The 27,653-nt window shown below is 32.3% G+C and overlaps 1 protein-coding gene across 6 annotated transcripts; it reads left to right on the top strand.

The window, feature by feature from the left end:
- The first annotated feature begins 1,839 nt into the window (after nucleotides 1–1,839).
- On the top strand, nucleotides 1,840–26,687 carry LOC127853199 (titin homolog). 6 transcript variants are annotated; one of them, XM_052387475.1, is made up of 18 exons: nucleotides 1,840–1,934; nucleotides 4,285–4,321; nucleotides 4,673–4,962; nucleotides 7,044–7,142; nucleotides 10,126–10,278; nucleotides 11,375–11,419; nucleotides 13,835–13,930; nucleotides 14,598–14,627; nucleotides 15,282–15,408; nucleotides 15,894–16,111; nucleotides 16,562–16,633; nucleotides 18,205–18,270; nucleotides 19,458–19,567; nucleotides 20,156–20,216; nucleotides 21,400–21,426; nucleotides 23,157–23,365; nucleotides 23,800–23,884; nucleotides 26,181–26,687. In XM_052387475.1, the coding sequence occupies exons 1-18, from the start codon at nucleotides 1,905–1,907 to the stop codon at nucleotides 26,253–26,255; spliced, it is 1,830 nt and encodes a 609-aa protein (XP_052243435.1). In that variant the 5' UTR covers nucleotides 1,840–1,904; the 3' UTR covers nucleotides 26,256–26,687. The 6 variants fall into 6 exon arrangements, with proteins under 6 accessions (XP_052243435.1, XP_052243439.1, XP_052243438.1 ...); XM_052387476.1 differs by having other exon boundaries at nucleotides 1,879–1,934; nucleotides 4,285–4,312; XM_052387479.1 differs by lacking the exon at nucleotides 11,375–11,419.
- The last annotated feature ends 966 nt before the right edge of the window (nucleotides 26,688–27,653 follow it).

Raw genomic sequence — 27,653 nt, 5'->3', positions numbered from 1 at the left:
TTTTTTTTCCGGAGGTCCGATTGTGGTAAATGTTTAATATGTTTAAAAGAAGCTTCTACCCTACCAGGTTCAGTTAAAATACCTTTTGTAGAATTTTTTTGGTAGTTGAAGGTATTTTTTTCTTTCATATATTGACCCTAATATTTTGGAGGCTCGCTAGTTTTTAGGAACTTTTCTGGCAATCTCATTAATATTCATAGATATGCAAATGTACTCATTTGCATATTTAAGGACAGATCATACTAGGTAATAATCATAATCTTCATGTTAACACCAAACATTTTTTTCTTGAACTAATTTTGAAGAAATATTTGAGAATTATACTAGCTAAACTAGCTATTTAGTCAAAGCCTGACGGTTGCCATAGATACAGCTCAATAATAACTTATAGCTGCCCAACTGAGATTGTTATCACTCATTTTGTTTCTTTATATTGAGAATACAATCAAGTAAGATAGGTGTTGTTTTGCCCCCCCCCCCCTGAGTGGTACACCCCAACCCATCTGGCTGATAGACTATATATTCTCGAAACTCATATTCAAAAAGCATGTTGAGGCAGGTTTTGTTCAGAAAGAAGTATGTTTCGTATTCCGTATCGCGTGTTACATTTTCGTATATTTTTCGTACCCGGGGTACATCTAAGTAGTGTCCGAACCGACTATGTCCAACCGACCAGAAAGCAAACGGGCATATTTCCACATGCATTCATTATGTACAATGGGTTCTTGATTAGATAAATGTGTCAGGCGGTAAACAGTAAGACAAGTGCTCGATTGGTCATTGTCGGCTCTGGTACCACTTAAATGTACCCCGGGTACTCTTAAGTATAATTAAAAGTACCCCGGATACGGAAAATATACTTTATAACACGTACCCGGTCAATAAAGACTGTACCCGAGTTTTATTCCCGCCCAAAATCCGATGTCGTAAAACGCGCTACGGAATACGAAACAAAATTCTCTTTGAAAAAAACACACGTTATCAACAGGCTTTTTTAGCAGGAGTTTAGATAATATGGAGGCCATTTTACATAATATTTACATAAATATGCACATGGCTAATTTGGGAAAAAAAGCCGACAACGAACAATTTAGCGTTAGAATGCACGGGTACGTTTCAGAGTGGGGTACGTTTCAGTATATTTACCGTACCCGGGGTATATTTAATTATACTTAACTTAAGAGTACCCAGTGGTACCTTAAAGTAGTACCCGAGCCGACAATGACCAATCGAGCGATACTAGTGAATGTTTCTTGTGATTAAATATGTAAAGATTATTTTTAATGAAACTAAATAAAACTAAACATGTTAATATTGTTTTCAAGCATTTCAAACGCGATAGGTTTGAATTAGCTGTAATATTTCTGTTACGTTCATTAAATGTTGCTACGTTACGCGAATCAGTTATTTAAAGTATCAAATTCGTTCATGTTAAACAATTCAGATGTTCGAATCGATTAGGCGATTACCTTTTAATCCTCTGGACCCAAACATGACTTTTTCTTTCTTTTATGACCTTCTTGATATTATAATAACGTAACTCTATAGTTCCGATGATCCTTTCAAACAATTTGATGCCTTAATAGGCACACAATTTCCAAAATCTGTGAAAAAGTCACTCAAAGCCTACAGTAAGCCGCTATTCCCTCGTTATTCATCAGCGTGGCAACGACGCTGTTAGTCACTAAGTGCACGAATAAATTAATTACGAATGAATAGTGTTTTTTGCAAATAATAGCAGTCTCTTATTGCTTTATGTTTTCATTTAATAAATTGTTTATTAAAGAAATACTAAGATTACAATTATGTCATACTTTTAACCATCATGTATCATAGTAATCGTTCTGATAGTCGACGAGAATTCTTATATTCGATAATATTTTTGAGAGTCCTAGACAACCAAGATGGCGGAAACATCTGCTGGTACAGAAAAGGTAAACAATTAAGAAAACAATAAAAATTCGACTTTAATCAATTGAAAAAGACTACAAAATGGAATCGAATATACATAAGACAGATTGAAAATGATGTTTTTTTAGAGCATGAATCACCGAAAGCGAAATTTAAAATTGAAATATTGTCACTCACAGACTCGGTTTATTTTATCCTCCGATTACATCTACATTGTACATCGCTGCAATCACGCATGATTATTATGCGACGGGTGGTGAAAGAATAAGAATAAAGAATGAGGGGCAGTAAAGTAAGAAGAGCTTGATAGTGTTAAGACAGAAGGAAAGATTACCGTGTATCGAGCGGTTAGGGAAACAAGTAAAATAATTTCTGAATTAATGAACAATTCCGCACTAAATGATTAACCTTTAGGGGCAATTGCACTTTACCACAACGTAAAAAAGAACGGAAAAGCGTACCCTAACCCGCAACACCTCACATCTTACGCAACACCTAATAATCCTTTTTATCCTATATCTTATAAATATGCTTAGTATCAGGGGCTACCGCCCCTAAACCCCCGCTTTGTTGATAGTGGTAAACAACTGCATACAGGTAAAGTGCAATCTAGCCAACCTTTAAATATTTTTGTATTTCCAGAATTGTTTATTTACAGCGTGTTTAACCATACAAATCCGATGGTTCCATACACTGCCGCAAATAACATCCACTACACGTGTTGTTTACCTGTTATCGAGATGTCACAGCCAAAAAGGGAGATTGCAATAGGCATTAGGCCAACAAAACTTCAAAAATTTGATTCACTGTGTATATTTAAACAAACTGAAACCGTAATTTAACTTTTTAATAACTTCTTTTTACAACTTCACACATTTCTGGTCAATCTTCTTTTGAGCTACATGGACACAAAAATTAAGTGCTCAAGAATTGCAAAAAAAACAAAACGTTTGCAATTTCTTCAAATAAAATTTCAGCATATATGTTTAATACTATTCAAAAATTTGATAAAATTAGCATCCAATCGGGACAGGGTATACCCACTGAACATGTGTATATCATCATGTCACCTAATTTCCCGATGTGCGTGCTCAGATTGTTCCATGCAACATTTTTTGAGAATCTGGAAAAAGTAAAAAAAAAATCTTAAAAATAAAACAAATACATGAAAGTGTTGTGTTTACACTAGCGTAGTAGTCTGTCTCACTTTGCAATTTATGCGGAAGTTTAATATAGAGCTATAGAGGACTGAAAAAATTGAATGGAATAGGGTTAAATTTGGATTATTTAAGTGGAAGTCAGATTTTGAAATGCAATTATACTTGTATTTTTCTCATTTTAGTGTTGTCTGTATTTATTTTCAGCGTAGTAATGTTAGCGAAGCGCATGGGTGTGACGTCATCGCGAGAGCCGCATTCTTAATGATTAACAAAGTGATCAAAATTAGGCTACGCTCGATATAAGGGAATCATACGATATATGAGAATCATGATCAGGGGTGAACCTTAAACAAATAGCACTTGCCCTATATGACTAGCGCTTATCTTATATATATATATATATAATTCTAAAGTTTCAATTAAAACATGTAAACAAACTTATTGAAACAAGGGAGTCTTGATGGTCTTGATCCTCTCACCTGAGTTCACTTAATACCAATTGTCTAAACTTTACCAAGTGATATAGTTTTTGGACTGTTAACCCAGATTTGAACTTGACCTATGCTATAACAAGATAAAGCATTCTTACCAAGCTTCATTTTAGATCGAGACATAAATATGGACTGTATGGTGATAACATTTTTTAAAGATTTTACCAGGTGACCTAAACTTTAGATGCACACAAACCAGATTCAAATATTGTAAAGAAAATTTTTGAATGACTTTTTTAAGTTCTGGCATAATTTATTCATAAATATGTTTCTATTATTTATTTTCACCAAACTGTTGTTTTTGCAATTATTTTGTTGGCTGTATTCCCAAAATGGAAGCCCTGACAACAAATATGTGCCTAAATCTGGAAATAATCAATTAACAAAATAACCAATTAAAAAAATAAGTGAAAAAAATGTGTTAATTGCTGATCATGATCATTATACTGGATTTTTATAGTAGTGTATAGTAAATGATTTTAAGGCCTTTTGTTTTGAACCTATTTATTTATGATCAATTGTCTCGAAAGCCATGGGCTTACATTCTCAAGACAGTTTCTTGGGAAGGCTCAGTACTTGGTGTATATGACAGATCTTTAGCTTCCCGAAAGGCTGGATTAAACCCATGAAAATAAGGCATTTTGATTCACATTGAAGAAGTGTTTATTTAATTTTTGCATGACTGTTTATTTGTTTTTAGTTATTTGTTGTTGTTTTTTCAGCCCAAAACTACTGACCTTGAAACTCAGGGTAAGACAGGTAAGGTTTATATGACATTAAATAATTATGTACACAGGGATCCACTACATCTGTCAGATATTTTCTTTAATCTATGTTCTAGATGTTATGTTAAATACATTTTATTTAATAATGATCCTCTCAATGCAACAACAACTTATTGTTATATTTTATAATTAAGTGATCAATTAATTTGTTTTGTCATTGAATATATCTTGATGGATTATGAGAAGACCATATCTTGAAAACTGACCAAACTTCAAATTCAATCAACATATTTTTACTGTATCTGAAATAATTTAAGTATAGCAAAAATCAGCATAAGAGTTGTCATTCAACATTTTCCTATTAACTTCTTCGAGATTTATTTAGATGAACAGACTGATAGCAAGACAACAGAGGCCGCAGATGAAGCCAATCATGATTCAACAACAGAAAAGAACCCAAAGGACACTGACCTTCAACAGGAAAACAAAGAAAACAGCCCTGGACACACAGTTGCTGAGAAAATTGATTTAGCGCCAGACTCCAAAGAAAAAATGAAAACAGTCCCTGTCCCACTGAAACTGGTTCATAGCCATTACACATCGCACTCAAAGTCAACCTTGCCCCACATTCTGATGGAGTATGGCCTTGAAGACAAAGACCACCACCAACCAAAGGTTTGCATCTCTGATCTGCAACTTACTAAATGGGGTATAATTTAGCCATGCTGTGGGAAAACTGGGTTTAATGCATGTGTGTTAAGTGTCGTTCTGGATTGACCTGTGCTGTCGGCGACGTATTAACTTGTGTATTGAGGACGTGTGAGCAGGATATCTTACCACACTTCTGACAATTTTTTAGTGAATGTTGACTTTGAATATGGTGGTCACTAAGTGTAAGTGGTTGAACATTTACATTCATCAAAATATTACAATGCTTAGAGCATAAATATTATAATTATGATTAGACAACATTATTTGACTACAATAATATAACCAGGAAGTCTTCGAACATGTGTAACTTATTGTCAACAATAGCTTGACATTGTTGACCTTGCATGTGTGAACTCCATTTGAATACATTTGAAGAATGAATTGTTTCCTATATTTGCACTTAGCTTTTTTGTGCACTATAACCATGGGTTTAAATGGACAATAACTTAATATACATGTACATAGCGTGGAAATCTTTGAGTGATTTAAAGCCATAGAGAATAATTAATTCGTTAGAATGGTACTGTAATATATACATGCATAATGACTTTAAAGGACATTGTTATGTCAATATTGGTAAGCTATACTAAACATTAAGGCTGACAAACCATTTTAAATTGTGTGTAATCTTTTTTCATTCATTCACTCTGAATGTCACTTTATTTGATGTTTACAAAACATTGAGCAGAAATATACACCAAAATTTTAATATCTTAGTATTTATGTACAACCAGAATAATGTTTTATCTATGCATCTTTGCACATAGTTAATGGTTGAACCTACAGCATTATGTACTTAAGGTCTGGTCCACTAATATATTTTCATGTTCTTAATTCCTTCAGTTACTACTGACTTTCATTCTAACTGGTGATATTATTTAATACTATAAAAGTAATTACTGCTACAATAGGCCACAAGAAATGAATCAAATATTTGTGGGATTTGTATATCATTTGTAAAATGAATTAATTTTTTTTTGTTGTGCAGCCACACATGTCATTTTGCCCCGCATCTTATTTTTTAAAAGCATAGTCAGGGTGAAGAATGAATGGGGTTTTCAGGGACTTACACACGGGCAGGACAGAATGTAAACACACTGTTAAGAACTTAAGTTTTGCAAATATCTCAAGTTATTGAAATACATTTGCAAAAATCTTTAGCGCATAACCGAAAGCTTTTCTTGCAGTTTTTTCCGATATCTTAAGGTATAAGAATGAATCCTTGAATATTTCTGAAATCGTTGACAAAATGTCACATTTCATGAAGCATAAACATATACATGAATGCAGTAAAAATAGAAGTTTTGAACAAGAACTCATGCTTATTAGATAAAGTTATTTCTGATGTATTTCACATTACCATGAGCAGCATACAAATCTGTCTTTTATGTACTAGTAGAAATTCTTACGAAAATTTGTTTTAAAAAGTTATTTGAAAAAAAAAGCACCACTTACCCATGTGTTTACATCCCTTAACGTTTCATTGGGAACTCCACAAAGTCACGTGATCCTGCATCCTGTAGTTGTTTTATTCGATCAGTTTGGTTAAGCCTTCATATTTTTTAACATAAACTTTTATTTTTTTTGTTAAACAGTTGATAGTACAAAAAAATAATAATGAGTACATGTACAGAATGTCAGCATTTAATAACCTGAATAAGTTTGGAAGAAATGTTCCATGAATATATTCACAATTTTTTCTTTTTATTCTGCGCTTGATTGTGATTATATAGAAAATAAAATAAAAATATGTTTATCTTTATTGAGTTTGCTAGCATTTTAGTTTTTGGACCACATTCTGTCAAATAATTTATCAATTTTGTGTGGCCTAACCTGTCCTGTTTAATGGTTTTTTAATCTAATAAAGAGCCTTTTACAATATAATGATAACACTTTTTAAAGTTTTTTTCTTGCATTTGAAGTTCCTAATTTAATATATGGTAGCTTGAACAGATATGTGTAATATCTTGATTTGATTTTCCTAAGTACAGTCTAGGTGTTGACAATATTATTTTGTGTAAATTTAACTGGTCTTATCTTTGTAGAAAAAGGAGAAATTAAAGAAGAAAAAGAGGACAAAGAAAACAGAGAGTGGGGATGAGACAGAAGATGAAGACAGGCCAAGAAGGAAAGCAACTGAGAAGGTAAACTCAATGCATGCAGATTTGAAATTAAAAACTTATTTCTCATTATGACATTATTGTTTGGGGTGAATTTTCTTTCTTACGTTTTCCATGCTTATGACAACACATTTAATAAATACATTGGGCAATCATTGTGTTATGTAATAGAATAAACTGCTAAATCCAACTGGTCAGTCTATGAACACCGTTTCTGTACTAGAAAAGTGTACTCTTGATCAGTACATACATTTTGAATTGTGGTGTTTAAGGCTCTGTCTTTTGTTATAATTTTCTCAGTTGAATTATCCTAAGGGATATTAAATTATTATAACTGACTATGATTATGCTCCTTTAATTGACATTTCAGCATAATGCCTTTATCAAAACAATGGAAATGATATGTTAACTACATTTTTACGTCTTTTGACTGCACAATTTGAATAACAAAGAAAGTGTTTTTAAACGTCAAATGACGTTGTTCATGATGACATAATAAATGACGTTATATAAAATGGTGCCAAAAATGTAAAAATTCGCCAAAAATGAAATGACTTTGAACACATACAAATTTTGTCTCAATCTTATGTCAAATGTGTGCTTTATATATTTAATAAATTGATATTTTACAATAAAACAATCATCATCATATTTAATTATAATTTACGTAAACTTGTTATCAAAAATTAAATAGGGTAAACTTATTCAATGAATTTAATTATTTCTATCAATATCTACTTAAAATATCATAATGATATTTGATTAAATAATCATATATACTTGCTATTCTATCTATCATATACACATTAGGGATAAGATAAATTGCATAAAGTACCATTATTTTTACATTCATTTATGTTGATGATTAATATAAAATGTTTTTCACATATATTTTTTACTAGATAGTTTCCCGTAGCAGGACATCAAGTTGATTTTTTGTATTTAGTCCATTTGGTGAGTGTGTTTTAAACTTCTTTATAAATTCCAATTGCTTAATAAGTCTGTAATAACAGGAACTGTCTCTTATTTGTGATAGCACTGATACATCCATGTCCTGCACTCTGTGGCCAGCACCATTGAAATGTTGTGAGATTGGTTTATCTCTTCGTAGCGGCTCGTCAGCCTAGTGTTCTTTGGCACGTTTCTTTAACGATCTGCTTGTCTCTCTGACATATACCATCTTTTGGCATTTGATACAAAATATACCGTACACCAAGTTATAAACGTAACAGTTCTGTTTTATTGCTTCATTTGGAATTTCACTTTTTGAATTGTTATGAAAACCTCTTTTCAACATTTTACAGACTATACAATTAGTCTTGCATGATTTTGGTATTTGTTGAAAACGCTTGTTTATTTCTTTATTTGTTTTTCCAGGAACTAAAATGTCACCGATATTCCTATCTCGTCTGTATGCAACTATTGGTACCTCTGGGAAAACATTTTTCATTCGGTCTGATTTATACAATTTGTCGTTATGTTTTTGAATTATTGAGTGGATATTTGGAAGGTTGTTGGAATAAGTAATAGCTAGTGGTACTCTCTTGTTGGCTGTTTTATTTGTTTCTTTCTTCTTAAGTAAGTCTTTCCTGTTTAAATTATCAACTCTGGATAATTCATGGTTTACAAATTTATTTAGATATCCTCTTTTCTGTAGATTTTGTTTTAGTTTGTTTTTTCGATGTCGGTATATGTTTTCGTCAGAACATATTCTTTTTAAAGGTATTCCTAGTCCATAGGGTATTGCCTTCTTCACATTTGTTGGATGGTCTGAGTCATATTGGACATATTGATGTTTATCGGTTGGTTTTGAGAATAAATCAGTTGTTATTTTATTATCTTCTAGATGAATTTTTGTGTCGAAGAAGTCTATCTATGCTGTATTCCATCTTAATTCTACTTTAATGTTTTCATGTATTTTGTTAGCATAGTCGAAAGATTTCATGTGTTTGTCAATTCCATGTGTCCATTTGACGTTTAAAAACATTTACTTTGTTATTTAAATTGTGCAGTCAAAAGATGTAGTTAACATATAATTTCCATTGTTTTGACAAAGGTATAATTTTCTGTTTGTGTATTTTTTGCTTGGATCAAAGGAGCAAGTTTCACAATAATTACAGGATTCAAACATTTCTTTACCTCTTCCAAGCTAAGATGTATTTCAGTTATAACAATCATAGAATAGATTTTAAACCATGAGGTTTTCCGAAGGAAAAAACTGGTTATTAGATTGACGCATGTCGGTGGGCGGGCGGGCGGAACAAGCTTGTCCAGGCCATTATTATGTCGTTCATTGTAAGATTTTAAAATTACTCGGTAAATTTGTTCACAATCATTGGACGGTGTGTCATGCGAAAGAATTATATCAATATGTCCCAGGTCAAGGTGGCCACGACTTAAAATAGATTGAATTTGACACAAGGGGGGTAACTAGGAACAAACAGTAACAATGCACATTTTGAATTGTCTCCTTTTATCAGACTTATTTTTCAAATTGAAAACCTGGTTTTGTGACAATTTTGTCCCTTCTTTTCTTGGGGCCATAAAAGACAAAAAACAAGATTTTGTTAAAAGATGTGTCAAAACGAGACAGTGTCTCTAGTTTCATACCATTCATTTTTCTGCAAATGTCTCTCACTGGGAAAAATGACAAGAAAATTCCATGAAATAAGACCAAACTTCAGATTGCATCTGTTTATCATGACTGTTATAATTTAAGTATAGTGTAAACTAAACTTTACTTTTAACCCTCTTCTGCTCTGAAGCAAAGTGAAAATGGCTATATGCAAGCAGCATAAAACCAGAACAGCACGTGAGTAACTCGCAGGCTGTTTTGATTTGGTTGTTACGCTGTTTGGTGCTCATCAGTATCAAAGGGTTTGAAATATAGCTTTTTTTGACTTAAATTTAGTAAGAAAGATGTAATTTTTAAAGGGGTTACACATCAGTTACAATTCGTTTCTGAGTGGCAAAGAGTTAACCAACATTTTCAATATTTACTCTACAGAGATTGGTGGCAAATCTTGGTGAAACCCAACTTGATAACGACTACTATGCCCAATACATCGACTTTCTGGAGCAGAAAGTTCAACAGCAAAGACAGAAACAGAAGGAACGGGATGAGGCAGCAAAATTGGCCACATTAAGAGCGCAAGAAGAGGTATGTTTAGTCATGGTGATATGATATATACCAGGTATGTAAATTGAAAATGTTTTAAAAATGTAAAAAAAAGTACATTGAAGGCAACTTAAGTTTGAGGTAGCTTATGTGAAATGATTTTGATTTTTGTGTTGTTTTCAGTTATATTTTACATGTAATTACTGACTTAATTTTATTGTATTAGATTTATCGTAGATTTTTATAAATATTACAAATTTGTACAGTAAACTGAACCTTAATTCCTTCGTTGTTTCTCAAAATGGGTAACCATATATATATGTTTTTTTATATTTTTAATGTTTTACATAATTTATATACCTAAATATGGTTTGATGTATAGAAATCCCATGTTAGTTTGGTTGAGCATAAACACATGTAGAAATAGAGAATCCTGTATATAAAGTTAGCCAATGCCAAGGCACTAGAAGTTAGCACCATCACCAGCACATCTCTGCGAACAGGTAGATACATCAGTTAGAACCCATTTCAATGCTTATCATATAGAGCTATATTTTTCAAATAAAATTATTTAAATACTGATTGGTCACAATGTTGTAAATTAAAAAATATGCCATCTTTTTTGTAAATAAATTTAACATATAAATATATATACGCAGATTCTTGAAGAAAAAAACATCTATTCTGGTCCATAAAATTTCACTCATAGGAGGCGGCTACTGTATGATACTTATATACAACATGTACTTAGCTAATAACTATATGTAAGTTGAACCCTAAGTTTAACAGGCTTTTACAAGCTTTTATAATGACTGCAAAAGTCATTAATCCATTACTGGACACACAATCAAATTTAAATATTACTGGCCAGAAGCAAAATCAAATTAAAAAACAGCCAGCTTACAAATGGTTATTTTAACCACAATTTGAAAATTACATATGACGTATTATATGGTCATTGTAACTGGCATTTCTTTGATGTTTGTAGATTAATGTTTGTTGACTGGTCTTTTGTAGAAAACATATGTTGTAATATAGAATCAATGAAAGCCAATGTTGCTCCACAATAATGCATGTAGTGCATGACAATTAGTGAATCACTTAGCAAATAGTGTTTTGTCAATGTGACTTTGTTTAGAGCGATAGTGAGCCGGAACCACCGTTGCCGGTAGTGAAAAAGGAGGTAACTCTGTCTGCACCCACACACGGGCAGATGTTTGGGTTTGCCAGACACACAATTTTTTAAGACCCTGAGTTCATAATGTTCTTTTGAAATTTTTTACTGTTTGTTAAAAACTATTATTGGAGTTTACGTTTCTTACTTTATTGTTTTGGGGAGTTAAGCGTGCACACATAACCAAGAGACAGAACTATGAACTCAGGATTTTTTAAGCATCACTCTGTCATTAACATTTTTAGACCTCTCCTTCACTTTGATTATATTTTGGTCTTGTGAATAATTATACTTCATTGAGTTGGTGAATGAAATGCTTTTCGATCTGCGGTTGGCTGTTGTAGATAAATATTCTGTAGAATCTTAGCAGTATATGCATATATTGCACAACATGATTGAAACTACCATATATTCCCTAATAATTAAAGTCCCCAACCCAATGATAATGTGCTTTTTAATAATTACAGAAAAATCCGGTTGAAATCAACGACGAGTAAATTGACAAAATCTTGTAATAAATCATTGCTGGAACAAAAGAATGTCACATCAAGGTTTATTAGTTTAGTTAAGTCTCATCCACAATTCCTCATAACAATTATTACGATCAAAGATGCATAGCATCATGCATGTGGCCTTTCTTAGCGATTATTAGAGCTATCCGTATTTCTTGTAAAGAATGTTTTGGGATTTATATAAGTAAATGGTAAGATCCACTCATTTTAAATGCCCCCCAAGCGAAAATGTATAGCCATTGGGTGTATTTATTAGGCAAATATATGGTCTTCCAATGCTGAAGTTGTAAATAGTCATAATTTGTTTTAACACAATCATTATGATTTCAATATTTTAAGCAGTAGTAATTTACATACTGATACTATCATATCCTTATGGTTACTAAGCATATCATGTAGCGAATAATTATACGGCTGCTTGTATTTTATTTCTTCTCAAATAAAGCTTGTTTGAGATTGGTAGATATACATATTTTGGCATAAAAGCTTTTTTTACACATACGCTTATTTATAACTGTGCTTCTTAAAATTATAATCAACAGGTTTATCCACTTGATTTAAATGAATATAACACAAGCTTAAGAATAAAGCAACAAGGTTTCCTTAAAACATTCTATCAGCCATGGTACTGAAAACTTACTGCAAATACTTTCAAATCCATGGTCTTAAGACCTTATTAAGTTCCTATTTTATTCTAGAAAATGAATGATTTCACCAGGTTGGCACCCTCACATTTTGGCCTTGTGTGTTCACAATTTACAAATGACTGAAAACATGTCTGAAGACATGATTATGCAGCTTAAGAGTGTCCTACAAGATAATAGTTTAAGGATGATTAGAAAAGAATATGCTCTAAAATGTAATATTTGCAGATAATAATAAAAAAATTAAACAATAAATTAATCATATTGAATTGTTTATTTGCTAAATCAATTACTACATAGAAAGCTTGTTTTTCAAGGTTTATTGATTATTGTCTGAAAAATATATTTGATTTGTCTGAAAACAACATGTTATTTAACAGTTTATGTAAATGTTTGACAAATACTGAGATAGATTGTATATTGTTTTTTGTTGCGTGCCCAAATGTGTGATAAAGTGCATTATATCAGGTTTTATTTGGAAAGTCTCTGACCTGTCACTGACGGTTATTTTCTCATTTCTTTAACAACTTATGATAATTGTCTCCTTCAAAACTATAGGTGCGATAAGCAGACATGTAACATTTCACTACTTACAGATATTTCATTCTTGATTTATTTAAATGTAGACTGGCTTTCTTATAAATTGCTTTTTCATTTTTTATCAGAATACTTTTCTAGAATTCTACACTAAAATTGATTAACAATCAAAAGTGTTTATCTTTGATCATATGTCATACATTTATTTTGAGATATACTTGTGTATAATAATGGATATTTCTTTCTGAAAAAATAGTATTTGGTTCTTTATTCTTAACACTTACATTATGCTTTTTAGGTTTAAAAAAAGAAATAAAAAAAGAAATATATTTTCTTAATAATTGATGTCTCAGTTACTAGCTTTTACAATTTATAATACGCATTAATAATAAATTATTTAATAATTTATTTAATTAATATTGGTTTATTAAAGCTTTTTCTTCAACATTTAAGTATTTAAATCATTGTAGCATTTTGTATCACCTACTTTTGAGATTGCATTCTTTTATTGAAATAATTATGTTTTTTTTAAATAAATAAAAAATGACTTGCACAGGTATTTGTGTCTTACTGTGAAGGGACTTCAGATGCATATAGTGTGAATGCATTCTCGGTCTGTTCTGGTGTTTATTTGACTATAACTTAAAAAGTGCCAAAATAAAATTTTAAGGGGTTTTTGTCAATTTGATTGACGCTTGTAATATATTTGTTATTGTATAATTTTCTTTCAGGAGGCAAAACACAGACTAGTGCGCCGTTTGGAGAGAGTGGAGTTGCGTCACGACGATTCTTTCCTGAAAGACCTCCCAAGGACGGACACTGCTAGGGTAACGAAGCATCTTTGTTGATTAATATGTTTTTCATTTTTAGCTCGGCTGTTTTCGGAGAAAACCCGAGGTATTGTCATAGCCAGCTTGTCGTCCGCAATCCGGCGTCTGCTGTCTGCAGTCCGCGTCGTGCTAAAACCTTGACATTTGTCTCTAAAATCAAAGTGCTTTCCCATACAACTTTGAAACTTCATATGTAGATGCACCTTGATGAGTTCTACCCGGTACACGCCACACCTATTTTTGAGTCACTAGGTCAAAGGGTAAGGTCACTGTGACCTCTAAAAAAAAAATCTTTCATTTATTCAAAACTGCACCCGCAGCCGAGCGTTGGCACCCATTAATCGGTGCTCTTGTTCTTTAAATATTGTAGTGTTATTGTACCTCCTCATTAGCATAATAGTCATGCTGTCCTTGGATGCACAATTACACTGTAAACTGCTTCTTCATTTCTCAAATGATGAAAATGTCATTTAAAATATATTATCTTCATGAAGTGTACATGTGCGAGACCTTTTTTCCATCTCCAATGATCCACGCATTTGTTTATTAGCTGTTGAACATACCAAGAAAACTGGTACGGGATCTAAAAAAGCAGTGCGGGAAATAGGAGTTTGTCAGAATTATTAGTACACGTTTTCTCACCCTATGAGTTTTCTATTCCTAGATTTTGTTGACTCCAACCTTTCGATCGTGGGTAAGAAAAAAAGCACACTTTGTACCTTGCAAATGTTTATGTAAACAGTTTAAGGGGATGTTGTGTTGCAATTATTGAAAACATACATGGTTTTGAGAAATAGCATCATTTTTAAGTTTGGATGTGAATCTTGAATTCTGTTCCTTTTTATAATCCATCGCCAGTTAAATGGCATAACCAACTTATTCTTAAGATTAGAGTTTTTAATATATACTGAGAAATATAGCCATATTAAAAGCTTTTCTGATTGATTCTTGAATTCCAATAAATAAAGTGTGTATTAAGAGTGCTAAACAAGATTATACTATGCATGTTTTCCAGTCTTTGTTGCTCCATGAGAGTTTTGTTGATATTTTTTAATGGATTTATGGTAAAAACATCTTTTGTGAATGTTTTACACACATATTCAATCGTTTGGAAGTTAACTGCCTAATGTTGTCTCCGTTGAAATTGATGGAACAATATTAATATTTTAAACGTTTCACTTCATGGAAATATGAAACATCGTATTTTTTACTGAAATCAAATTTGCTTTCACGATTAAAATCTATATTCCGCTGAAAAGCATATTAGAAATTTATTAATGTTTCGCAAAAGATGTTGAAACATGATTGCCAGTTGAAGACTTAATGTATGAATCTTTGGGTTCAAAAGATTGTAGTGTTACAAGACAAGATGAAGCGAGAGGGAAAATTGAAGACCCAGGCAGACGTGGACAAGTTCTGGAGGGATATCAGGCAACCCGACGTGTTTTACCAGTATTTCAAAGTGCAAAAAACAGGTACACTGTGATTTTTATTGGTTCACTAGTGATATTAGATGTTAAGAACTAAGATGCATGTAGCATGTGTCTTATGTACTGATTGTATACCGGTAATTATTGCAATACAAGTTTAGGGAAGGTTTTGTGGAAGTTATTCAATATACTAGAATATTTTTGTCATGAATTTGAATAGCCCTGAAAGTTTGTAAGTGACAGACATAAGTTAATGTCATCAGTGATGGTCCACAATTTGTCAAACCCTTTTAAAACCCTTTCCCACTAAAATATGTATTTTCACACATTTGTAGTCCCTTAGAAAGTAATATTTAATTTAAGACCCTTCTTAATAGATTCAAGTTGTAAAGGCTTCATTTCAAACCCTTAGTTACTTATGAGCAGCAAGCAGCATAAAACCTGAATAGACTGCGAGTTTTGGTTTTATGCTGGTTGCAAAACCCAATTTTACTTTGCTTCTTATGGGGGAGATATTTTGTGTTGTCTAGATGCTGGCCTAAATGCCAATCTGGACACTAGCAACTACAACAGCAGTGCCAATGAGGGGTCAGATGACAATGACGTGTTTCCCAAGTCTCCCGTCACCCTGCCCGACATGCCCCCACGCTCCCTCAGTCACATCTCAGAGGCCTCCAATAGGGACACTTGGGCCATCACACAGAAATACAACAGCAACTATGGACCGAAATCACCCAAATCTCCAAAGGTAGTTTTTTTAAACCATAATTATGGCCTTTTTAACCCTTTACCACTTAGATACGTATTTGTACGCATTTGTAGTCCCTTAGAAAGTTCAATTTAATTTAAGACCTTGTAGCTTCAAGTTTTAAAGTTTCATTTCCAATCTTAGAAACTGATGAGCAGCAAACAGCATAAAACCTGAGCAGACTGCGAGTTCTGGTTTTATGCTGTTTGCAAAAGCCATTTTCACTTCACTTTGTTGCATGAATTTCACATTTGTAAAAAATAAAGATGTAACCAGACATAAAGACAATTTTTCCTTATTTTCTTCTCAAAGTATAAATTATATCACTTATTGATTTGATACCCTACTTCATATTATCGCCATGTGCTAATGTAATGATTTTTTTCCCCGTTAACAATAAACATATTTCAAACCATGTTATTGTATGTATCGTATTTTCTTCCATTTTAGGAGAAGAAAAGAAAGGGCTCCACTCAAATGGCCAAGGAAGCTGCAATGGACCTGGAAATCAGATGTCCCAAGGTATCCATAAGATCTAACTCTCATATGGTATTTGTTTTTAGTGACATTTGAAAGGTAACATATTGGTGTTTAATATTGATTGCAAACTTGAGCACAATCATTTTGAAACTAAAAAGTGTCATCAGTCATTAGAAAGGTAAAGTTTGGATATCTGCATATATGCAGATATTTTTTATCAAATGTAACTTGTGTCTGCAGACATGTAGATGTTTATACCATACTTAACTTGTGTCTGCCTACATGTAGATGTTTATATCATACTTGGGCCTTCATACATGTAGATGTTTATATCATACTTAACTTGTGCCTGCATACATGTATAGTCAGTGATTTTTCCGTTCTTTTTAAAGTACCCGTAAAAGGTACTTTCCCAATTGAAGAAAAACTACAAAATTCCCAATTGCCATCTGCAAAATTCCCAATGGAAAATGAAAATTTCGTCCATTTTTTTCCAAAAGTGAATTATCTGCAAGTTAACAAATAAAATGAGCACTGACACTGAACTTTTCAAGCCAAGATGAATTTAAATCAATAATTGAGTTGACTTATGCTATTTATACCAAGCAATTAAAAAACCCAGATAATTCCCAATTGGAAGATTTCACGATGCGAATTATCCCAATTTCAGGGTTTTTCACGCTTATTTTTCCCAATTGGTATGGTACAGGTACTTTTCCAAATTAAGGAAGAAAAATTGCTTGATGTTTATATCATACTTAACTTGTGCCTTCAATCATGAAGATTTTTATATCGTACTTTACTTATGCTATGTCAGGCAATCCATTTGATAAGTGATTTTAGTTTCATCTGATCAATATAAGTCTTTATTGCTTACAGTGTAACGGAATAACTTAAGTTTATCATTGATGGCCATTTTTGAGCACTTTCTTATAAAGACTGTTGTTTTACTGGGGACAAATATGAAATGCAGACATTGATACAGTCGATTGTATTGTTGGTTATGGTGACCATTGTAGCTTTATATATTTACTATTGTTCACACTTAAAGGGGCCTTTTCACAGATTTTGGCATGTTTTTAAGTTTGTTGATAAATGTAAACATTGGATCTAAAAAGCTCCATTAAAACATCAAGAATAAAATTAAAAAAGGGTAAATAAAAGTAGCCGCAGCAGGGCTTGAACCAGTGACCCCCGGAGTCCTGAATTAAAAACCAATTAGACCGCTTGGCCATCCTGCCAAGTATGTATGAGAGACGTATTTTATACTTTATATAAGCAATCTTTGTAGTTTCACAAAATTAAACGTCAACAACAGAACTCTCCAAATTATTCAATCGTTTCGCGTTGCAACGCTTTATAATTGTCAGGTTTTCAAATCGTCAAAAGATGCATATAATAACTATATTAGACCATAGTAAATGTTCAGTATTACTGTTTCATCACAAATATCATAACTAAAACGAAAACTTGCGAATCTAAAACATTTTTTTTTTCAATTTTGTCAATTTACCAAAACGTGAAAAGATCCTTTTAAAACATATAGTTGATTAATTTTGAGAAATGTTCAGCAGATGACACTATAAATTATTGTTAAATTTGTTGTTTTTTAGCTTGAGATGCCCCCATTGGCATGTTTCTCTCTGAACCTAGCAGAGAAACCACCAGATCCGGATGAGGTCTGAACCTTTTGAAACTTTCAAGCCTTGTTCTGGGAAAATGGGGCTTTATGCATGTGCTTTAAAGCCCACCCATGCTTTATGCATATGCTAATCTGGAACAACACTTTACGCACATTCATTAAAGGGACTGTCAACCACAAATGACCAAAAAAGAAAAGTTCTAAAATACCGTATATTTTTACAATTATAAGTTTATATTGATTAAAATATCACAACTGTTATATAACAATCCTTGAAAAAAGTTCATATTTTCAGTATATTGGGTAATAAAATTTCGCGATGTGAAATCAAAAGAACATCGCGAAAATAGGTGACATAACGATATACACACTATAAATAACGCAAGTAGATTGATGATTTTATATTTAAAATATATGCAATTCACTATGCATGCACACTTTGCATTCCTGGGTAAACCACGTGACAATGATTAGATCAATCTACTTTCGTTATTTATAGTTAACTGGTAGTTACCTGATAGACATACCCAGTAAAATGTATTACCGAATATACTGAAAATATGAAAAATTAACAACTTTTTTCAAGGAATGTTATATACAAGTCATGATATTTCAATCAATATAAACTAATAATTGTAAAAATACGGTATTTTAGAACTTTTCTTTTTTGGTCATTCGTGGTTGACAGTCCCTTTAAGCCCCATCTTTCCAGAGCACAGCCCATGGGTCAAATATGCCCTTATGAAACTTCAAGTAATAAGCTTGCATATGCCCCTTTCGATTGAAAATAATTCAATTAATTTTCTAAAAGGGCATCACTTTAAATTTTATGAATGTAAACTAAATGAAATATAATTTTTATACCATAAGTGCTCAGTGAAAATTATGGTACAAATGCAGTATACTTATTGCTACTAAATTTACTTTTAAGTTTCATCAGCATGTACATGCATTTTATGATATATCTTTTTTTTTTTAAACACATTTTAACCAATGTAATGCATATTGTCTTGTAATTTGGTTGGAAAGAGCAAATTATATTTTTCCAAGCATTTGCTCTGTGGGACTTTTCTAAATATATTTCTAAATTAGATATAGTAATTGCATGCATGATCAATTCACAACAGTGAGTTATACCATTGACAAATGTGCATCATAAATTGATAATTTTATGCAACAAAATGTGTTCAGAAGAAATTAAATGCCAGAGTAATGTTTCACCAGATTATACGCAAGGTGGAGTTGAAAGCGCGTCAGAAGAGTCGCAAGAAGCATGAACGTAAACTCAACAAGATGTACCAGATGGCAATGACCAACACAGCTGCCTCCAACAGGTTTGAGTCTGCATACTAACAAACACGATATTAACCCTTTACCACTGATACGTATTTTCACTCATTTGTAGTCTCTAAGAAAGATATATTTAATTTAATACCTTTCTTACTAGATTCAAGTTTTTCAGGCTTCATCTCCAAACCTTACATACTGATGAGCAGCAAACAGCATAAGACCTGAACAGACTGCGAGTTACTCGCAGGCTGTTCTAGTTTTATGCTGTTTGCACATAGCCATTTTCATGTTGCTTCTAAGTGGGAAAGGGTTAAGTTCTGGTTCTTCTTCCCAGGATTCGTCTCTCTCCAAAGCCTGTATAATCCAATTGCTTTTGATGAATTAAACTGAAATAATTAGAATTGAAATAAATTCCGATTTCAACAAATGCCAATTCCACCACAATCAAGTTGTTTTTAATAGTTACGATGTGATATTGAAGCTTGTGATGTTTATGACAAAATCTTCCCACCCAAACAATTCAGAACAATAATTGAAATGTTTTATGTTCAAGTTAGAAAAAAGTTAAGATTCATTAGATAATATAAACTATCAATTTTATGAATTTCTAATTTGTTTTCTCATTTTATCAGAATCCTAGCTCAACACAAAGACCTCACAAATATCCTGGAGGGTGCAACCTTGCGAGATGTGGTAAGCAAAATACTAACCTTAACTTCACTTAACAAGGGGCAACAACTCATGTTAATCAATTTTAAACTGAATGATTTGAGACACATCTTGTTTTATTCCAATATTTTAAATCTGACTATTATAAGCAAATTCAAAAGAAACAAATAATTGTAATGCAATATACTAAATATTCACCAAAAATTGTATACTGAGAGTTGTTTCCCTTCATTGTATATACTCTTCACAATATATAAGTTATACATGTACTCAGTTGTAGTAGTTTTACGTTGGGTTAATATTATGTAATCAGTTGAAATAACAATATTTTCTGGAAAATAACAGTCAATTGTTTTTGTGTGCATGTATATTTAATTAAATTGGAATGTTAAATAGACTCACACTTGCATGTGTATGCCCATGTATGTCTGTAGAAAAATAACAAAAGTACTGTGGATGTTCACAGAGTTGTTTTATTTGAAGAACAAGTGTTCAAAACTGATGAAAAATATAGACATTTAATTAAATCTCATAATTGTACAATAAATAGAAAACAATGAATAATTATAGCATTGTGTGACATACAAATATAACAATACATCAAGTTAAGTGGTTAACTTTGTCTTTATATAAGCAGTTATTAATGATACAATCTGTGAGTATCCAGTTTTACTATAAAATTAATTTCCATCATATATAAAGGGCCTAACGTTTATTGCTGGCATATGTTGATTTTTTTGGGCTGTTATTGCAACTGATTCCAAATCATTAAGGTGGGAGTCCATATGTTGTTTGCCTAGCTCTCTTGAGGTCCTGGGATCCATCCATACTCAAGATGTTCCAAAAAACATCAAGATGTTTCAGAAAACATTCTCATGTGCTAAGTGGTACTTCCTGGGCATTCAATTAATCCATAATGATTTTTCTAAAAACTATTTTTCAATGATCCTGAAATTTGCCATGGAAACACTTAATAATAATTTTATTTTTTTGGTTGTTAAATCTGTGTTTAAAGAAATCTTAAAAAAAAAATAATTTGAGTTTTGAAAATATTAACACATATAAGCTATCAAAGAAACAAAACCTCCATCTGCCAGCAAAAATAGTTCTTGTCTTTGTTGAAATTTCTGAAACACTCAAAACAATTGCAAAAGTTTCTATTGTAAAAAGAGAATATATATATCAGATGTTGATACTTTTGTTTCAGCGCGACTTTTGTTGTGAGCCCCGAGAAGTAGGTTGATTTTGCACACTGTGCACAGTCCTACTAGCGTATCTTTGTGTGGCTCCCATGATTGCTTGATTAAAGAGAGTTGACCTTGAAACAGTTGACATTGAAACTGTTGTACTTTATTTAGATATTGTAGAGAGATGCAGCTGTTTAAACTCTCAACACTTGTTTGCTATATACATTTTCTGAACAGTGGCGTCTGTCCAAAGAATGCTTTATAGAAACAACCCAATTGATTTTTTTTTTATAGAAACTTTTCAGGCCTATCATTGCTATTTAGTAATACTTGTTGCCAGTATTTGTATCACTTATTGTTTAATTTACCCAAAAACTATTCAGTATCTGTAGCATATAGAAACTTCAGATGCACCAAGAGTACAGGAAACCTTTATTATACATAGCGGTCCTTTATCTATGGCAAGGAACTAATTGCCAAAGAATCATCAGACACAAAACAAATGCACTAATAAAGAAACATACATACATAAAAATGCACCGACATGAACAAAACTGGGCTCACCACATTGGATACTTGCAAACGCAGACGATGTATAAACCTGTTTTAAGAAGCTAAAACATCACACTTGGCCCAGGATTATTCAGTAACCTTTTATGTGTATGTTAAAATTAACCTTTAAGCATCATAATTCTAATTTACTTGCAATCAAAGAGAATACATTTCAATTTGTAAATTATTCAACTACTTAAATAAGTGTTACATCATACTGCATGTCTTTTGTTTCATGTTTTCAGAAAATTGACACATTTCATATTTGACATGGTCTCAATTACATTGCACAATTTTTAATAAATGAACATTCAATTGATGTTTATAATGTTGATCTTGTGAGCTCACCAAAAAAGTTTCAATACAACATTCTATATAATTATTCAAATAGTGTTTTAAAAGGAGTGAAATGTGTTTCTCTATGCCCAGGTAAATGTTATGAAAAGTTTATAAATTAAAGAGGGTTCTTATTTGTTTTCTAAGGAATGGAATTCCCAAAACAGTTCATATATATTATATTATTTACAATATTTTTTTTTAAATAAATTTGTTGTACTATTTCTTAAGAAAAAGTCAGTTTTACATTATAAACCTTATATTCTTTATTAATATTGTACAATTTATATGATACGCATGTCGGTACATATGTTGTTGACCATACAACGCTATAATGTTACTTACTAACATACTAATGAAAAAACATTCATTTGATCTTAAGCAAAAATAGCAATTTAAATTTAATTATAAGAATTCATTGTTTCATTTACACGGTGCAGTGTGTGGTTGTGTGTGTGTGTCTGACTGCAATGTTGTGCTTCTTGAAACCACCTATGATTCCCACATTTTCAGACATTTGTTTGCAGATAAGCGTCCTTGTCCACATGTTCCCTAGAACACTTGCTTGACAAATTGTTGTTTCAGCTGCTTGTTTGTAGTTTTGTTTGAAAGTACACCAACACTTAAAAATTGTCACAATTGATTTTATATACAATGTAAACTGTTTCAGTAATCTACGTTTAAATTTTATGCACATAACAATAATTACTAATTGCATTTTTTTTTCGTTTATTTAATTTTTAATGTTCATATTTTGCTAATATATTAAAGCAAACAATTATGTAATAATGTTGATTTTCTAGATAAAGAAAACAATTATTTGAATTTTATAATGCAATTTTTTGTAAACATAACCCTTAGTTCTAAATTATTTTGTATTCTATTACAGCTGTCTGTATTTGACGTGCCAGGGATGGATCTACAGGCCTACTACAGACGGATCACCGATCCTCGGCATGCACTTGAAGCTCAACACCCTGGGGGTCGGATCCTGGAGGCCCCTGGTGCCACCCAGCCCCGGTCACTTCCCTCTAGCGCCGGAAGCAGGAAACTCACCCCCATCGATAGAACTGGCAGCAGAAAAAGCTCCAAGACTAAGTATGTCCTAGTGATTGGGACAGAATTCTACAGAATATTGGTTCAGTTGAATAATATCTGGACATTTTGACGTTTTATTCAACATATTTTAATTGTGCTTTATAAGCTTAAATCAAAACACTTTTATAAGTATGTACTTTAATTTGAGTAAACTCAGCTGTTAACTTTTTTTAAATTTTAAAATGCGTCAAAATCAACAATAGCTCAAAAATTAAATTATGGCATAAGCCATAAGTTAACAGTTCGTGTATGTATTGTTTAGAATTGTGTCCATGGTATGACCAAAAAAAAGCTTGACAATGATTCAGTTAATATTTTACTTTCTTAATAACAATATCATTTTTGCACAAATGGCTGAATGTAAAGTTGTTTATTATTAAAACTTGTTTTAAAGTTTAAACATGCATTATTAAGTAGAAACTCTATTCTTCCAGGAAAAAGAAGACCCCTGAGGCATTGGAATACAAACAGCCCATGCCATTATCCTTTGATGAAATCTTTACCCGGGAAAAAACATTGGCAAGTTTCTACAAAATGACACCTTTGATAGTTGCCCAAATAACTTTGACAAACATACAACATATTATTTTTTTTATGAAGTATGTTCAGTGCACAAATATTTACTGTCACAATTCTATCTGAGAATTGCAAAGCTTGATGTAACTTAAACAAGGGCTGTTTGTAAAACATGCATGCCCCCCATATGGGCTGTCCGTTGTGTGAATACGTTTTTTGTCACTGTGACCTTGACCTTTGACCTAGTGATCTGAAAATCAATAGGGGTCATCTGTGAGTCACGATCAATGTACCTATGAAGTGTCATGATCCTAGGCAAAAGTGTTCTTGAGTTATCATGCGACAATCATTTTACTATTTCGGGTCACCGTGACCTTGACCTTTGACCTTGTGACCTCAAAATCAATAGGGGTCATGTGCGAGTCATATCAATCTACCTGTGAAGTTTCATGATCCTAGGCATATGCGTTCTTGAGTAATCATCCGAAAACCATTTTACTATTTCGGGTCACCGTGACCTTTGACCTTGTGACCTCAAAATCAATAGGGGTCATCTGCGAGTCATGATCAATGTACCTATGAAGTTTCATGATCCTAGGCCCAAGCGTTCTTGAGTTATCGTCTGACAACCACCTGGTGGACGGACCGACATGAGCAAAGCAATATACCCCCTCTTCTACAAAGGGGGGCATAAAAATATGAAAGAGATGACAAGTAATTCAAATAAAGAACAATACATTTCTACTAGCCTAAGGAATTTCATGGTTCTAAGACATGCAGAAGTATTTGGAAAAGAATAGCTAAAGGAGTGCTCCCCCCTTCCCTTTAAAAAAAATTGATTTAGTTTTCTTTAAAAATGAAGTAACACTGAATGAATGTGTATTGTGTAGTTTATTTTATTATTGATTCTTCAGACTGACATTATTTTTTAGCTCACCTGTTACGAAGTGACATGGTGAGCTTATGTGACCGTGTGATGTCCGGCGTCCGTATGTGCGTGCATGTGTCCGTCAACAATTTGTTTGTGTGAACAGTAGAGGTCACAGTTTTCATCCAATCTTTATGAAATTTGGTCAGAATGTTAATATTGATGAAATCTGGGTTGGGATTGTATTTGGGTCATCTGGGGTCAAAAACTAGGTCACTAGGTCAAAAACTAGGTAAAATAATAGAAAAACCTTGTGTAGACAATCAAGGTCGCAGTTTTCATCCAATCTTTATGAAATTTGGTCAGAATAATGTTTATTTTGATGAAATCTGGGTTGGGATTGTATTTGGATCATCTGGGGTCAAAAACTAGGTCACTAGGTAAAAAACTAGGTCAAATAATAGAAAAATCTTGTGTAGACAGTAGTCACAGTTTTCATCCAATCTTTATGAAATTTGGTCAGAATGTTTATCTTGATGAAATCTGGGTTGGGATTGTATTGGGGTCATCTGGGGTCAAAAACTAGGTCACTAGGTCAAAAAATTGAAAAACCTTGTGTAGACAGTAGAGGTCACAGTTTTCATCCAATTTATGAAATTTGGTAAGAATGTGTATCTTAATGAAATCTGGGTTAAAATTGTATTTGGGTCAGCTGGGGTCAAAAACTAGGTCACTAGGTCAAAAACTAGGTCAAATAATAGAAAAACCTTGTGTAGACAATAGAGGTCGCAGTTTTCATCCAATCTTTATGAAATTTGGTCAGAATGTTTATCTTGATGAAATCTGGGTTGGGATTGTATTTGGGTCATCTGAGGTAAAAAACTAGGTCACTAGGTCAAATAATAGAAAAACTGTCAACAATTTTTTGTGTAGACAGTAGAGGTCACAGTTTTCATCCAATTTTTATGAAATTTGGTCAGAATGTTTATCTTGATGAAATCTGGGTTGGGATTGTATTTGGGTCATCTGGGGTCAAAAACTAGGTCACTAGGTTAAATAATAGAAAAACCTTGTATAGACAATATAGGTCATAGTTTTCATCCAATCTTTATGAAATTTGGTCAGAATGTTTATCTTGATGAAATCTGGGTTGGGAGTGTATTTGGGTCATCTGGGGTCAAAAACTAGGTCACTAGGTCAAAAAATAGAAAAACCTTGTGTAGACAATAGAGGTCACAGTTTTCATCCAATCTTTATAAAACTTGATCAGAATGTTTATCTTGATGAAATCTGGGTTGGGATTGTATTTGGTTAGTCAGGTGAGCGATTCAGGGCCATCATGACCCTCTTGTTTACCAATAAGATTTAAAAGAGAAAAGGCACTATATGCATGATAAGATTAGTGATAAAGTATTTCCTTATTTGTTTCAGGAGCCCAAGTGTGTCAGCACTTTGTGGACCAACTACATGCATGCTGGGAAAAGTGCATTTGCAGCACATTCATAATTTATTCCCAAACACTCCTGATTTATTGTACATTGTATATTATCGATCAACTTTCAACATTTGTTTGTTCAGTTTAAATTATTTCAACTATCAAATGTCCTTTACGTTTTACTCATTGAATATTATATGTTGACACTTATCTTGTTGTAAACAAAATCCTTTTCAAACTTATGTGTTACTTAAAAATGTATTTGATACCAAATCATATTGATTTTGGCATCATTACCGATAATAATGTTTCTGATGTATTTTAAGTTTTTTACTGTCCACAAGAAATGTGTGTTTAAATTCAACATTTAATATTTGTTATTTTGTGCTAGTGAAGTCTTAGTGTTGTATTGCATGCCACTTTGAGTTGTTTTCGTATCTGTGATACTACATGTAATAATAGTATTTTTGACGCTAATTTTAAATAAACATGAAACATCCCAATATGTGTCTTTGATGATTATATTATTCCAAGCTTGTATTGAAAAACCAGATATTTGCATGAATTTCTTATTTACATTTTTACCATTAAACATGTATAAGGATGTACAAATTGCACACAGTAACATTCTTCATTGAAAAACACGAAATGAATCTGTGCTAGCTTTTACATGTTAAATTTCTAACTAATGGGGCATATAAATGGTTCATAAGGCAGTACTGGTATAAAAAGACCACATCTTCTACAAAGCATAGATTTGATTGGTGCTGGACACATGTCTTGTTTTTAATTAACACTGAATAAAAATAGATTCTTATAACATTTAAATATTTGTGGGAGTTGACAAATTGGTAGCGGAAGTAAAATAGCTTTTTGTAGCAGCAGAATACCACTGAAGGGATGTATGCAAATTTATGTAAACTTTTTCCTAATAATTTCATCAATAATACCATTGTCTGAGATAAATATCCCCTTTAAGAGGTTATATATGCATTATTTTCATGTATTCATATATTAAAGGGTAAATACCAGCAATATGCCATGTTTAGCATGTTGTATGCATTTTGAGAGAAATTGTATTAAAAACCGATCTAGCTTTATCTCTTGCGAGCGACTGAAAACAAGATTTGATGGAAAATTTGTTTGGCCAAATGTCAGAAAGCTAGGAATGGAATGTTTAACAGACATTTCTTGTATTTTTTAATGTCAGTTCACATCAACTGCAGTATGTTCACATTACTTAAACATTGTTCACTTGCATAATGTGTGTACATGTGTAAGCTGCGGGTTATTCAATGTGAAAAAACTTACATAACTGTTTATTGAATGACGGCAAACTGAACTTGTTATAAACATAGTTTTAACAAGAGATTGCCAAGCAATATGGTCCCCTACCGGTGAAACTCCACCATTGTCAGATTTTTTTATATTTATATTTGTTGCCATAGCAACCATAATTATTGATGTAG

Source organism: Dreissena polymorpha, chromosome 12 (assembly GCF_020536995.1).
Source record: "Dreissena polymorpha isolate Duluth1 chromosome 12, UMN_Dpol_1.0, whole genome shotgun sequence".
Taxonomy (NCBI): Eukaryota; Metazoa; Mollusca; class Bivalvia; order Myida; family Dreissenidae; genus Dreissena; species Dreissena polymorpha.
This window is presented reverse-complemented; position numbering and strand designations above follow the sequence as displayed.

What these genes read in the sequence shown, in the direction of transcription:
- LOC127853199 (XM_052387475.1), top strand. Translation starts at nt 1,905, where the DNA reads ATGGCGGAAACATCTGCTGGTACAGAAAAG. An exon ending in CAAGGACGGACACTGCTAGG is followed by an intron (nt 13,931 to 14,597) that starts GTAACGAAGCAT and finishes TTCTATTCCTAG; the next exon opens with ATTTTGTTGACTCCAACCTT. An exon ending in AACACAGCTGCCTCCAACAG is followed by an intron (nt 19,568 to 20,155) that starts GTTTGAGTCTGC and finishes TCATTTTATCAG; the next exon opens with AATCCTAGCTCAACACAAAG.